At 35.4% G+C, this 13393-nt stretch overlaps 1 protein-coding gene across 1 annotated transcript; it reads right to left on the reverse strand.

Annotated features, from left to right (window-relative positions):
- Positions 1-598: 598 nt before the first annotated feature.
- PRL (prolactin) lies at positions 599-6793 on the reverse strand. Its single transcript, NM_001310372.1, is given in 5 exon segments — positions 599-1091; positions 3004-3183; positions 4506-4613; positions 5018-5199; positions 6714-6793. Coding segments are annotated over 5 exon segments (690 nt in total). The 5' UTR covers positions 6742-6793; the 3' UTR covers positions 599-899.
- Positions 6794-13393: the final 6600 nt, after the last annotated feature.

Raw genomic sequence — 13393 nt, forward strand, 5'->3', positions numbered from 1 at the left:
CCTGTTTATAGCTTGGAAGTTTTCTAAACAACTGCAACCACCACATCACTTGTGAGGAATGTGAAGAGTAGGTGGATAAGATACTGAGTGGATGCTTTGCGTTTTCTATTGGGACTACTGCTTAAAATGTATTGGTTCCGCAGGTAGTACTTTAAAAGTAGTGAGACTTTGGAAATGTTTCTTCCCTGGACAGTCAATACAGAAATAGAAATACTTGTAGCTGGATCTGTCCCCATAAATGCCAAGTTGTTTTTTTTTTGTTTGTTTGTTTGTTTTTTGTTTTCTGTCTGCAGACTATTTGGGGAATCAATGACTAAGAGAGCAAGGTTATACTTGTATTTCTTTTAGTTTAGGATAATCTAGTGTGATAGGTGAAAAATCTGTTTTTTGATGTCCCACCTCTTTTAGCTCTCTCTCTCTCTTTTGTTTGTTTGTTTGAGGGGGGTGGGAATGGGGTGGGGTGTAGACAGAAATGGAAGCAAGATATCCTGTCATGTGTCGTTAACTGAAGGCTGAGATCCAAAAGGAGAAGCTATTGCTAAAGGTATAATCCATCCTAGCTATTTTTTGTTCATTGATACCATTTGGTGTTATGTGGTTTTGGATTTAATAATATTTTTATTTGTATCTGCATGATATACTTATCATTGAAATGCTACTGGGTAAATAGATCAGACAGAAAAGTGTATTCTTGTCATACAAGTAATTTATAACATTTTAAAACACCAACATAAATGATACTGACAGTTGCAGCCAGAATTCACACAAACATGCCTGAAAGTTACTGATGATCCTGACACAGTACAGTGTGACTTTTTGTAAAGTTTGCAATGAAAAGTGGCAAAGCAACAAGAACACCATGATGAATGATTTTAGTAAGCGATGAAGCCCAGGAGTACTTAGCAATTGCTATCATGTATTAGGCGGCACTTCAAAACCTTGAGATAGTTGTCAATTTTGTGGGAATCTCTGCGGAGGCAATGCAGCAGGTTGTAAAAGGCAAAGAGTCTGGAGTCCTCATCGGCAAGTTGCAAGGATGGAAGGCCTTCCCACTGAGAATAAATTTCATTTCCAATGTCGCCAGAATGAACCTAAAGGCACAAAATGATACCGTAGTGGATAATAATGAATCTGACTGTATGTAGGACAGAGAACTAAGAAATACTGGCCTTGAGGAATGCTAGATAGTAGTGTACAGCTCATAAAGTCTTTTCTTTTATGGTTTGCATTATTCTGTACAATGTTGTATATCCTCATGCAGATTTTGAGTGAATTTCCATTTAACAGTTTATTTCCCTAAAATATGTAAGAAGCTCAGCTGTCAGTGTTCTAAGATCTAATGTGTTAACCAATGTCTGGTGGAATCTGACTTTGCAGAGAAGTCAAACCTTCCTTTATGCATGGACTGATCAGTGGCATCTCCTCCTTTTGGTTTCCTCCACCTTAAAGTCTTAAGCAGTTGCTTTCAAAACTTGTTTCTCCAGCTTTGTCTCAGCCCATCTCTTAGGTTGTCTCTCTGCTAACAGCCAGCCTGAAGAACATGCTACTTGTCAAATCTTTCAACAATACATCTTCAGATGTATTGTACTTCATATTCCATTTAAAAAAAAAAAAAAAAAAAAAAAGCTGTGAGTGATATACTGACCTCTAATGTTAGAAAGCTACATGTAGGAACTTGTGTAATGACTTAGTATCTGAGGTGAAGATTGGTTTAGATTACCTCATTTGAAAGAAGCAATCATTCATTTTCTCACATCACAAAAATCTACCTTTCATAGCAGGAAAGAAATCTGTGCCTATTGGTACTTGTGAATCTTTCTTATTTCCCATCAGTAATACTTCATGAAAGCACACAGGAGTATATCTATGTAGCCTCTCTCACTTAGTTTATGCAACTGGTAAAAAAGAAAAACAGACCTGCAGTCGCTCAAAAACATGGTTTGACACTAATGAATTTGCTAACTTCATCTTCAACTCCATTCTGTAAATAACGTGAATGAGAAGGTGGTGACAGAGTAACTGCAGTGGCACCTGACTTCTACTGTTATCTTGGATCCACACCTGAATATGGGATAGAGATGTGTTTGATTACACTGATAAATGCACTGATAAATGCACTGAGGGTCTGGATGGGATAAGATTTCTGAGTAAGTAGTCACCAAACTGAAAGAAAGAGACCATGAGTGATCCATTGGAACGTGGTGGATATGGAGATGGTGGCACTGTTAATGCTGTTCAACTGTTCTTAGCCTAAGCAAAAGCCAGTAAAGTCAGAACCTCTTATTAACATATTGCTCACTGTGAGAATGATATATAGGGACTGCTAGAGGCCCCTTTAAAAATAAACAAGTTAGAGCTGATTTTATTCAGTAAAGCTTTCAATCAATTACTGATAGCAAGGAGTATATGAGTATGGGTTTTGTCAAACAGCCTTGCTGTCTAACCCTCCAAGTGTAGGGGGAACCAAGTCAGAGCCACAGTTTTGAAGAAACAATATGATAGGAAAAGAGAAATGAAAGATACTATGTTGTGTGCCACATCTTTGCAATAGGCAATGAAGGCAATGATGTGCCACACTTCAAGAACAGTTTTAAACACATTATCCATTTCTGAAAGCTATATACAATACCTGTATGTATACAGACATGTATAAATAAGCTTATATGCACATATAAATATGTGGATGTGAGAAAACAGAAACAGCCTACAAAAATTTACGAATTCAAATGCTTAAAGATAAAATGAAGATTTCCAGTCCTGATGATTACACTTTCCCTTGAAGCAGGTTTGGGAGTACGCTGGATTATGCTAGACAAATCACAGCACATTGTCTCTTTAGAAATCACAAGATAGCAGAAAGAATTATAACTGAATCTGAGAACTTTGCAGCTATCTTGTATCCCCCTTTTTTCCTCAGAATCCACTATTTCTGTTCTTATTTACTACTATAAGTGGCTTCTTTACATCAATAGGCTGGAAGGACTGGAAGGACCTAATACTTACCCGCCCAACTATTTTCTCCATTCCTTCTAGAAGCCGCTTGTTTTGTTCCTCAATCTCTACAGCCTTCCAGAGGATGGTGTCTGGAGCTTCTTTGATTCTTTGTACCTCAGAGGCCAGATGGATCAGGGGATCATTCCAGGAGCGCAGCACTCCCAGTACTAAATTCAGTAGGTCTTCATGCTGGTCATCCACATGAAGAAAAGTCAGTTAAAATAACAAGGCTATATGCTGGCAGTGTTAGGAGGCATTTAGAGCAATGTCCACAGATGCAGAGATCTAGGAATTTATTTCAAGACCTAGCACTGACTGGGTGTGCTATATAGCCCTGTCTTAGATACTGTTGTGCAATTTCTGATATTTTATGTCATGTTTTTCAATAATACCACAAATGGAAATTTGAATGGAAAACATCTTTAAACCCTCTCCAAATTACGAACTAGTAAGAACAACTGTGCTTTATCTCTGTGGAAAACAAACAAACAAATAACAACAACAACAAAAACACCTCTTTACCTGATTCTAATGAACGTTTATGAAACAAGTTTAGTATGGAACGGAAGATGTGAATTATGGTAAACCACTAAATAGCTTTTATTAGCTCTGCATAATTCATCTGTCCTCCCCTTTGAACTATGGTACTTATAGCATTAGCTCTCAGCTTTTGAAAATTATTATTTCTTGTGAGCAAATAACAACCCTTAAAGCTTATGGTTATGCTCAACCATTTCTTCTTTCCTAGATACACTGTATCTGAACATAACCAGACTTTATATACCCAGATGGTGACACTGGCATTGCAAAGCTATTCCTGTTGTGAAAATGTTTAAGATTTCTCCCTGGCACACACATGTTCATACACCTGTGCTTACTTTTTTCCTACAGAGTATTATCTGTCTGTGAGCTAGGCTGAAGAAGACTGTCTTCATCTTTGTATAAATTTATCATTATCAAATCGATGTATTTATCAGGTTTCTTTTTGCAAGTTGTTTGCAGTATTTTACACTAGGGTCTTTGCATATGGGCAATAATGTGACCACTTTTGCCTCTTGGTAAGGAAGGGTGAGGATAGCTATTTAGCATTTGTTAAGTAACATCAATGTTTTCAATTCCTGGGAAACCATTTACCTCTGCCTACTATATAGCCAATGAATTTTTATGTTTGTTAATAATTGTCTATAAGATATTAAAAAATAATGCTCAAAGGATGTAGTACTCTGAGTCCTGCACAAATATAATAACTGTCTTTGCTCAATGAAAGCAAGTTATATTGTAACTGGAAATAAGATGCAAAGACTGAATGCAACATAAAGGAAAATAAGTGTTACTGGACTTGTATATTCTGTATAGTCTGTAGCTTAGTGTCAGCAAATGTCTTTTCAGTGCTTTTTTCTTCCTGTTTTTTTTTTTTTGTTTGTTTGTTTGTTTTTTTTTTTTTTTTTTTTTTTTTTTTTCCTCTCCCTCCGCTCTATCTCACACTGAATGACATCAAAAATGCAACTTACATGAATCTGCTGAGCTTGCTCCTTGTCTTCAGGAGTGGTTAAGGAGGAAGTGTGGCAGCCATTAACAGCTTTTGTAATGAAACCCCGACCCTGAGCATAGCGTTCATCCTGCAGATCAGCAAGGAGAGGCGTTATTGATATAAGTAAGGAGAGCTACAATTCAAACATTATATTAAGTAATTGTTTCTTTGTTTTTATAACTACTTTTATGCTGTAAATGTCAAAGTCTTCTGGTATTTAGAGTGAAAATGGCAACCAACCTGAGACACAAATTTGTCCCATAGATAAAGGATAATAGGAAAATACTATTTTTTAATATAAGCATTGGGGATCTTAGCAATGGTCAGCACTAAAAGTAGATTTGGTCATCATTGGGACTATCACTGCCTGTGCAGCAGTTATTTTTGTTTACTTATTGAAGGCTTTCATACATTAACATATGTTTGTGCTTAAAAATATACTGAAGTGGATTTTTATATGTTCTCTCTCTCAGGAAAAGACAAAGTACTTACAAATTCATTGAACATTTCTGAAGAGAGGAAATGGATGTAGTGTGAGAGTTTAACCGCACGGTCAAAAAGCTCCCCAAGGGAAACTTGGCAGTTGGCAGATCCATTGGGGCAGATAGGCAAGGAGGTCACTCCTTCCTTTGTCAGGAGCATGTTGGACACTAGAAGGACCACCAGCAACAAACCTGTTCAGGTTTAGAACAAACCAAGATGGAAATATTGACACATATGTGCATTTAGAAGTAGCTGTCAGAGGTGGATGTAAACAGTCAGGATGCTGGATAATATTGGCTGTGCTCACAGTATCTCCTGTGCTGACTCTTGAAAATGAATAGAGGAGGCAAGCATAGTCATTCGATTATCCATTCTCTCCTCCATTATCCTGGATATACAGCAAAAGACCCTATAGAGATTGAGCAGACACAGTAACCTGTGTTACAGTACACTGTATTCAAAAGTCTCTCCATATAGTGCCTGACTATTATATAGTGATAGATGGAAAAAAGAAAATCAAACTTCTTCACTGTGTAAATATAGATACATAATTATTTGCACAGATATATGTTTGGAAAATATTTTTTTTTTTTTTTGTTTATTTCTTCTCCTCCTGCAAGTCCTTTTCTTCTTTACTAACATTTGGAGTTCAAATTACTTTTGTGGAAAGGTGGTTAGGTCATTCTTTTAAGGTTCTGATTGTCCAGGGAGTTTCTTCAAAAGATTTAGCAGCTGTGCTGTTTTGCTATTTAGAGTTTAACCCTAAATTACCTACTGTTAAGAAAACAGGTAATATTTGGCATTTCTGAAGAACTTCTACACTGATACAGAAGACTTCTCATTATTGAAAAGATGAAACCTTATTTGTTTAAAAGCTTTAACATTGACAGGGTCAAGTGTTCTATTCAGCAAAATAAAATATGCACAGAAAAACAATGGAAAGCTTTAAAAGCAAATATTTAGTAAACGTAATTATTTAAAAGATGCTATTCTAAGCTCTGAGAGTTTTAGTTCTGGAAATTGGCCTGCTGCATGCATTGGTTCACTAGAATCACCATTGATGCAAAATTAAAATAGACTGCAAAAAATCACCAGAGCTCTCCTGAATTTTATCATGTGACAGGTTTCTTTCTATCTCTCAGTTCAGGAAAGGTAACCCATTTGTACAATGTTAAAGTAAACCATCATCATCCCCCATGAACAACATCCTGAAGTTAGAACAGTGTTCTAGGCAATAATTCTATTAATAAGAAGACTTGTTGGCTTAGAAACTTGAGAGTAGTTATGTAACCATTTACTTCAAAATTACTAGATTGCTTCTGGACTCTGATGACAATGACTTCAAGTCATTGCCTTCTGAGTCGTGTTGTGAGTAGCAAAGCAGTCTGGATCCAGTCTTTTTTTGTGCAAGTGTCATAACCTGAAAGCCAAATTTCAGTGACACTGCTCAGTGCAAAGGTAGTCTTAAGAGATCAAAAACTGAGTAAAAAAGAGATCAAACTGCCTGCTAATTCCAAATTTTGAACACTAAACATTTGATGCAGAGACAAGTTTCACCATTACTCGAAAACTGGATGTCTTGGAAGACCTCAGTTGCTAGAGTTGTTACCTGTCAGTTACTTCCAAATTCAATCTAAAGTAAAAAACAAACAAACAAACAAAAAAAACATAAAAATTATCGACAAGTGAATGGCTAAAGTCTTACCTTTCAACGAATCCCCCTTGGTGCTCATGGTAGAGACCCTGTAGGATGACTTGCTCTGCCAGAAAGAAGTCTCAATACTTGCTTTTATTTTCTGCACATACCAGATTTATATACACCATCCGGGGTCCATTTTGCATATATTCAACAGGTCGTGGAGTTTACCTCGATAATTACAAACATCAAACTGCCTTTCTTCCACATTCATATTCAGTTTTTTTTTTTTTATTATTTGTAACTGTGAGAGGGAATTTCATTAGAATTTCAGTTGTGGGATCCTGAGTATAGTTTGATGAAGAGAATGCCAAAATTTTGGTCTGAAAATGCCACTGTTCCTAGAAAGCTCTAGTTGTCAGTTCTGAGACAGGTATCCTCAATGTTTATAGCCTATTGTTCCCACTTCGCACTGCTGTCTTTTCATCCTTCCTCATCTCTTCAGCTTTCCAATGTTCAGCCTTCCAATATTAAAATTCTGACTATTTGGGGAAGGGGAACAATACAATGTCCACAGGAAAAGAAACAGCATAAATGGTCTAGAGAAGGATAACGGCAGCTTCTGGAAAGACAGGTCGTTATATGTAAAGTTATAGATATGACATCCTGAGTATATAGCTTCATACAGTTAAGAAAGAGATTACAATGTCATGATATAACTGGTCCTCAGGATGAGGTATGTTTAGAGAAACAGGGGCAGTTCTTATATTAAAAAAGTAATAATGTATAACAACGAAGATGAAGGTGCATGTTTACTGTTTAATCATAAAGTTTAATGATTAAATCAGCATTATTTAAAGAACAAAAACAAATCAGAAATGATAAGATTATTTTCTATACATGAAAACTCTTTGCGTAAAAGATGTACATTGTCTACCATACTCAAAACACGTGCTGTCGTAATCAGCGGGATTTGTTTCCACATCTGATGCGTCTGTGGTAATCTACAAACTAGCCTTAACAGGTTGGCCCTGTTTTCTTGTTGTGTGAGGCCCACCTGTATGAATACGTTAGCAAATGTGCAATCTCTCATCTGTTTCTCAGATCCATTTACCCATTAAAAGACCTTCTAAATTAGATGATTATAATGAATAAGCTATACAGCATTAATAAATTTTCTTGCCTTTAGACGACTTGTTCTGTACTTGTGGAACAGGTATTTGTGTAATCCCAAATCCTTCATTATTTCATAACTATGGACATGGTTTTTGAAGCAGTGATAAACAAAGGAGAAGAAAGGTAGAGCATATAGAGGGTAAATATAGAGGGTAAACCAGGGAAGGCATTCCTTGGGAAACAATAAAAGAAGATGCTTAATCAGTAAACCATCAGCAAGTAGCCTACATCTACTAAGATCTAGGAAGATTGCTAGAATAGTTTGTTCTGCTCAGAGTCTGGATCTGTAGTTTTTTTAATTTTGTAAACTATCGAATAAATGAAGTAGTTGCCTGCATCTGAAAATAGTGACAATCTGATGAAGGCAATAAAGTTAGAAAAGGGCCACAGACAAAACTCTAGAATGGATGGTAGAAAAACAGCTGTCTTCTAAAACACAGGTTTAAGCTCTTGATTTTAATTCATCGTCTTACCCAATGAGCTTACAGGTGGGCCTGAAAAATTCTTGTGCCTTATAATGTTGGAAGAATGCTGTGAATAAAAGGAATGACCCACTATTTGCTCTTTCATTTACCAGTCTGCTTTTCTTGATGTTTTATGGGGTTGGTAGGTGATGCTAAAATAAGGTATAGACTTCATATCAGGTAACACAGGAAGGCACTCACAAAGGCAGCAGGTAAACTCTAACATTTTTGAAGAGAGAAGCTTTTCTCAGGCCTAACAGTATCAGCTAAAGTCAGGATCCTCACATGACTTATGTTCTAGAAAAGTCTGTCTCTTGCTCTATAGAGGAAGACAAGCACCTTAAATGCAGATTGCAGAATGGTTTATATTAAACCATTGCATGATATTTTACTTAAATCATTCTACCAAATAATAATATGTGTTGCTTTTCTCATGCCTTTCATCCTGAAATACTTTACAAATGTGAATGGATTAAAAATCTCATTAAAATAGGCAGGAGGGAAGAAACTCTCTATAAAGTAGGTAAATATAAAATAAACTTCTTTTGTCAGCTGTGAAAACTGATGTAGAAGTTGTTTATTCATAGTTGCACAAGAAGGGGGAAAAATTCTTGATTCCCAGATCTATACTTTAAATAAAGATTCTTACTATTACTGAAAAGAAAAAGAGGAGAAAAAAAAAAGAAAAAAGATGAGAGAAGAGAATGGAAGAGGAAAAGAAGGAAAAAGATACAATAACCAAAAATAAATAGGTCAAAATCCTGATTTTCTTTTATCAATTAGGAATTGGGTTCTGTTTAAAAGTTGAGGAAAAACTTAAAAGTATCTGAGAATGCTCTCCTCTTCCTTTTGAAACTGCTCTTTTTATATCCCCCAGAAGACTAATCTAGACAGTTCCTCTCTTAATGTTCCTTGCAAATTGGAAAAGGTAGCTGCTCCTAGCCCCAAATAGCATCCTAATTCTGACAGTACCTCAGGACAGCAATGCAAATAATTGGAGCAATCAGTATTGAGAGGAATGCTACTAGAACAACTTATGGTACTGCAGAATGGCTGTGATGAGTTGTATGTTTCTATGTCTTGTCTTTCACTTTTGCTTTAAGAATTGAATTGATATATCCTAAATTATCACACTTTTTATCTTCAAGAACTTTTCTGGAAACAAAATTATTAGGCTGTTACCAATGAGTGTAAACAATATGCTAAAAGAAGGACTTGGTATATGCAGGCTTATATATATACATAGCTTTTAGATCATTATTAGAGCTTCATAGACTTTACATTTGATAGATCAAAATTACAGATAATAGCATTCAGTGATCGTTTTGCAATAATCTTGTCTATACGCCTCATATCATGTGGCAGACCATGAGTTAGACTTGCATTTTGATTAAGAACTATTGATCGGTATTGAAAAATCAGATATTCCCATCCTATTTTATATACATGTATAGTTAAATGTTTTTGAGGTATGCAAATTGTTATGGCTGATTGATATCTATCACAGAGGAATTATTATTATTTTTATTTTTTATCAGTGTACCAGTTCCTTGCATTATAGTTCTTTTTAAAAAGGGGAATTGAAAAATGGGCAATATTATCTCATTTTGTCGTTTACTGAGATGAACGTATATTTAATAACAGAACATTAGTTAATGTAGAAATTTGAAACTCAAAATTTTAGGCTAAAAGATGATCTCTGTGTTTTGTATGCAGATGACTGAGCACACAAAACTCAGTGTGCATGTAAAATCACTATTTGTGATCTGAATGTTTGATTCTTCTGATAGACTGTGAAAGAAAAGTTTTCTCTGTTCCTAATTTGCCTATGTGAATCAGAGTCAAAGTAACTATATATATATATATATATATTTGTCTTCCTATTACGGAATAGTTTACAAAGTTAACCATTCAACTTAGTTTAATGTTTGTCTTTGGAAATAAACAAAATTTTGATCTGGATCAAAATTAAATCCTCAGAGCACTTTTATGTTTCAAATGTGGAAAATATATTCTGAGGAAGATCATCAGAACATCAACAGTGTATTTTTTTTCAATCTAGATGGTTTCAATTTTTTTTTTGTTGTTTGTTTTCTAATTAATCCTTAAAGTATTCATGAAAATTCAAGTGATTTCCAAGGATTATGTAAAACAAGGGCTTTTCTTCTCCCTTTTCTTCATGTAGGGAACAAGAGAATTTAAACAACATTCTCTTCAAATGGTTATCTGAACAGAAACAGCAAAATGGGGATTGGATGTTTTCTAACTGTGATCTCTGCATGAAGGGTGGTAAAAATAGATAAGAACATAAGGGAAAATGCTTCTATGTGAAGAAATAGACGAGGTGAAAATATCTGGGAAATTTTCAGTTGACTTTTAATTTAAGTACCAGTGTGGTTTCATACAATTTCAGAAATAGTCATAAAATAAAATGGCAGGATGTGTTTCAGAAATTATTTTTGTCATTTAGGATGACATACCCAAGTGCACCATGAAGTGTGAATCCTAAGTAGAATTCCAGGTAATGTTCACCAAAGAAATGGGGGAATTCGCAAAGAGCAAAGTAAATGTTAGCTTGTGCATATTTGTCCTGATACTTGAAGCTGTTTGAAGCATGTAGCTGTCTTCACCAAGGCCATATATGTATATTATCAAATAATTTATTATTCAATCATAGAATGGTTTGGGTTGGAAGGGACCTTAAAGATCCCTTCCCCTCCTAGTTCCAACCTCTCTGCCATGGGCAGGGACACCTCCTGCTAGACCAGGTTGCTCAAAGCTCCATCCAACCTAGCCTTAAACACTTCCAAGGATGGGGCATCCACAACTTCTGTGGGCAACCTCTTCCAGTGCCTCACCATCCTAAGTCTACTCTTGTTTAGTTTAAAGCCATTCCGACTTGTCCTCTCACTCCACTGCCTGACAGAGAATTCCCCTCTAGCTTTCCTGCAGGCTCCCTTTAAGTATTGGAAAGTTGTTATAAGGTCTCTCCAGAGCCTTCTCTTCACCAGGCTGAACAATCCCATCTCCCTCAGCCTGTCTTCAGAGGAGAGGTGCTCCAGTCCATTGATCATCTTTGTAGCCCTTCTCTGGACTTGCTGTAACAGGTCCATGTCTCCCTTATGCTGAGATCCTTAGAACTGGCAGTATAAATTTGATCCCAATCACACATAACTGCATTATATCACTTTAGTTGAATTATCTGTTATGTACTCTGTAATGGTACTTACACTGGCTTGATACCTGATACTAGATTTAATTGGTTGATGGAGGATGGATAATAGTGAACTGACATCTGTTAGGATAAAGATATCCTACAAACCTTTTGTATAAATGTGAAGTGGCAGAGTGAGCCTGTGCCAGTTCAGCATTTCATATTGTGTGGCTGCAATATTATTTCTCCTATTGCTAAGGTACAATTTCCACTTTTCAGAGCTAGAAAACTAGTGATTTTAAGACAAATTCATTTTTGTTAAAAACAAATAAGAGGAATCTTCCCCCCAAAACAAAACAAAACACCTTTTTAATGGATTCCTGGGAGCATTGCTGTACATCTGAGGATTTGAACAGTTGTGACAGCTTCTTCTGTCTGTCCAGTTTCACTCCTGTTCCAATTCTAGGATAGTGGATTTACATATCGGGTCATAGTTGGCTGAATTTCCAAAGCTGTAAGCCACAGTTCTGTCCAAATGGAGATGTATTACATCATGCAATTGGTGCATTTGTTGACTTTGACACATAGGATGCATTTACTGTAATAAAAAAAAAAAATCACTGAAATGCTCTCTTAGCTTCAAGAAAAGGTATGCTTGATTCTGAGACATGTTAAATGTTACTCCAAAAGCTGAAGACCTGGTGATTTAAACAAGTATATATATATATATATATATAGATTATTTTCCCATACATTTGCTTTTATCTCTTAATTAATTTCCAACAACCATGTTATGCTACACTGAGAGAGCTGTTTTGCATAAAATTCTGATTTCAGCTGATCATTCATCAGTCTAAAGAACAAGTTTCAAAAATTTACTTAGGGTAGGCATGACACAGTGGAACTCACTAGTGGACTACGTAATTATTTGTGTTGTTTTAAGTAGTATATTTGTATAACACATTTTTAATAAAAAGCAATAAACAGTAAAATGAACATCAGAAAGCTGCAATTTTACTGTTAATAAGTGAGAAATAAGAGAAATAGGAACTTGGTATAAATATTTACATATTTTTAATTCTATGGATATCTGCATCACTAAAAAAAAAAAAAAAACAAAAACAAAAAACAACAACAAAAAACATTTCCTTAACAGCTTTGAAAAACTAGAGTCTGTAAAAGTAAGAAGATTTATTATTATTATTTTTAATTACAAATACACAGAAAAGAGCACTGAAGTGTGCACAGATATTTTGAAAATATTTCAGTAGCTAAGTATTTTCAAGGACTGTGGTAAATATACTTTTGTTCTATCACATGGTGTTGGATTTTATAAATAGATAATATCCTGAAATAGCAAACAATTTTGTCCTACGTTTTAGAAAAAGTGCATCTTCCTGAAGATCCATTATTCCACCTATGTGAGGTACTCTTTGGTCAGATAATTTCTGAATATGCAGAAAGATTTAATGGCGAGGAAAAGTTGAGTAGAAAAAAAATGGGGGTTAGGGGTGGGGAGGTAGAGCAGAAGTGGTATTACTTGAAAGTTGAAAGCAGGCAGAGATCATTGCTAGCATTTTTGCTTCTTTGGGAGGATCTCACTCTTATATGTGCAGTTAGTGAAGGAGAAGCGCACCTTAATATTTGAAATTGTCAGTTTCATAATGGGATAGAAGTGATACTGAAACAATGTGGTCTCTACTTGATTATCCTTAAGGAAGTATTCAGTGTCAGATGTTTCTTTTACTGAATGCAAAACCTAGTTCATTTTCTCCTCTTCATTTTCTTGTTTCTGTCTCTAAACCAAATACATAAAAATGTGTGTGTGTGTATATATATATATATATATATATAAATGGAAGGGATAAGGTATGTATGCATTGGGCATTTCCTGACTCATCAAGGAAATTTGGAACTTCGATTCTTGTTTAGTGTCTCATTATAACTATTTTTCC

This window comes from Anas platyrhynchos, chromosome 2 (assembly GCF_047663525.1).
Source record: "Anas platyrhynchos isolate ZD024472 breed Pekin duck chromosome 2, IASCAAS_PekinDuck_T2T, whole genome shotgun sequence".
Classification (NCBI taxonomy): Eukaryota; Metazoa; Chordata; class Aves; order Anseriformes; family Anatidae; genus Anas; species Anas platyrhynchos.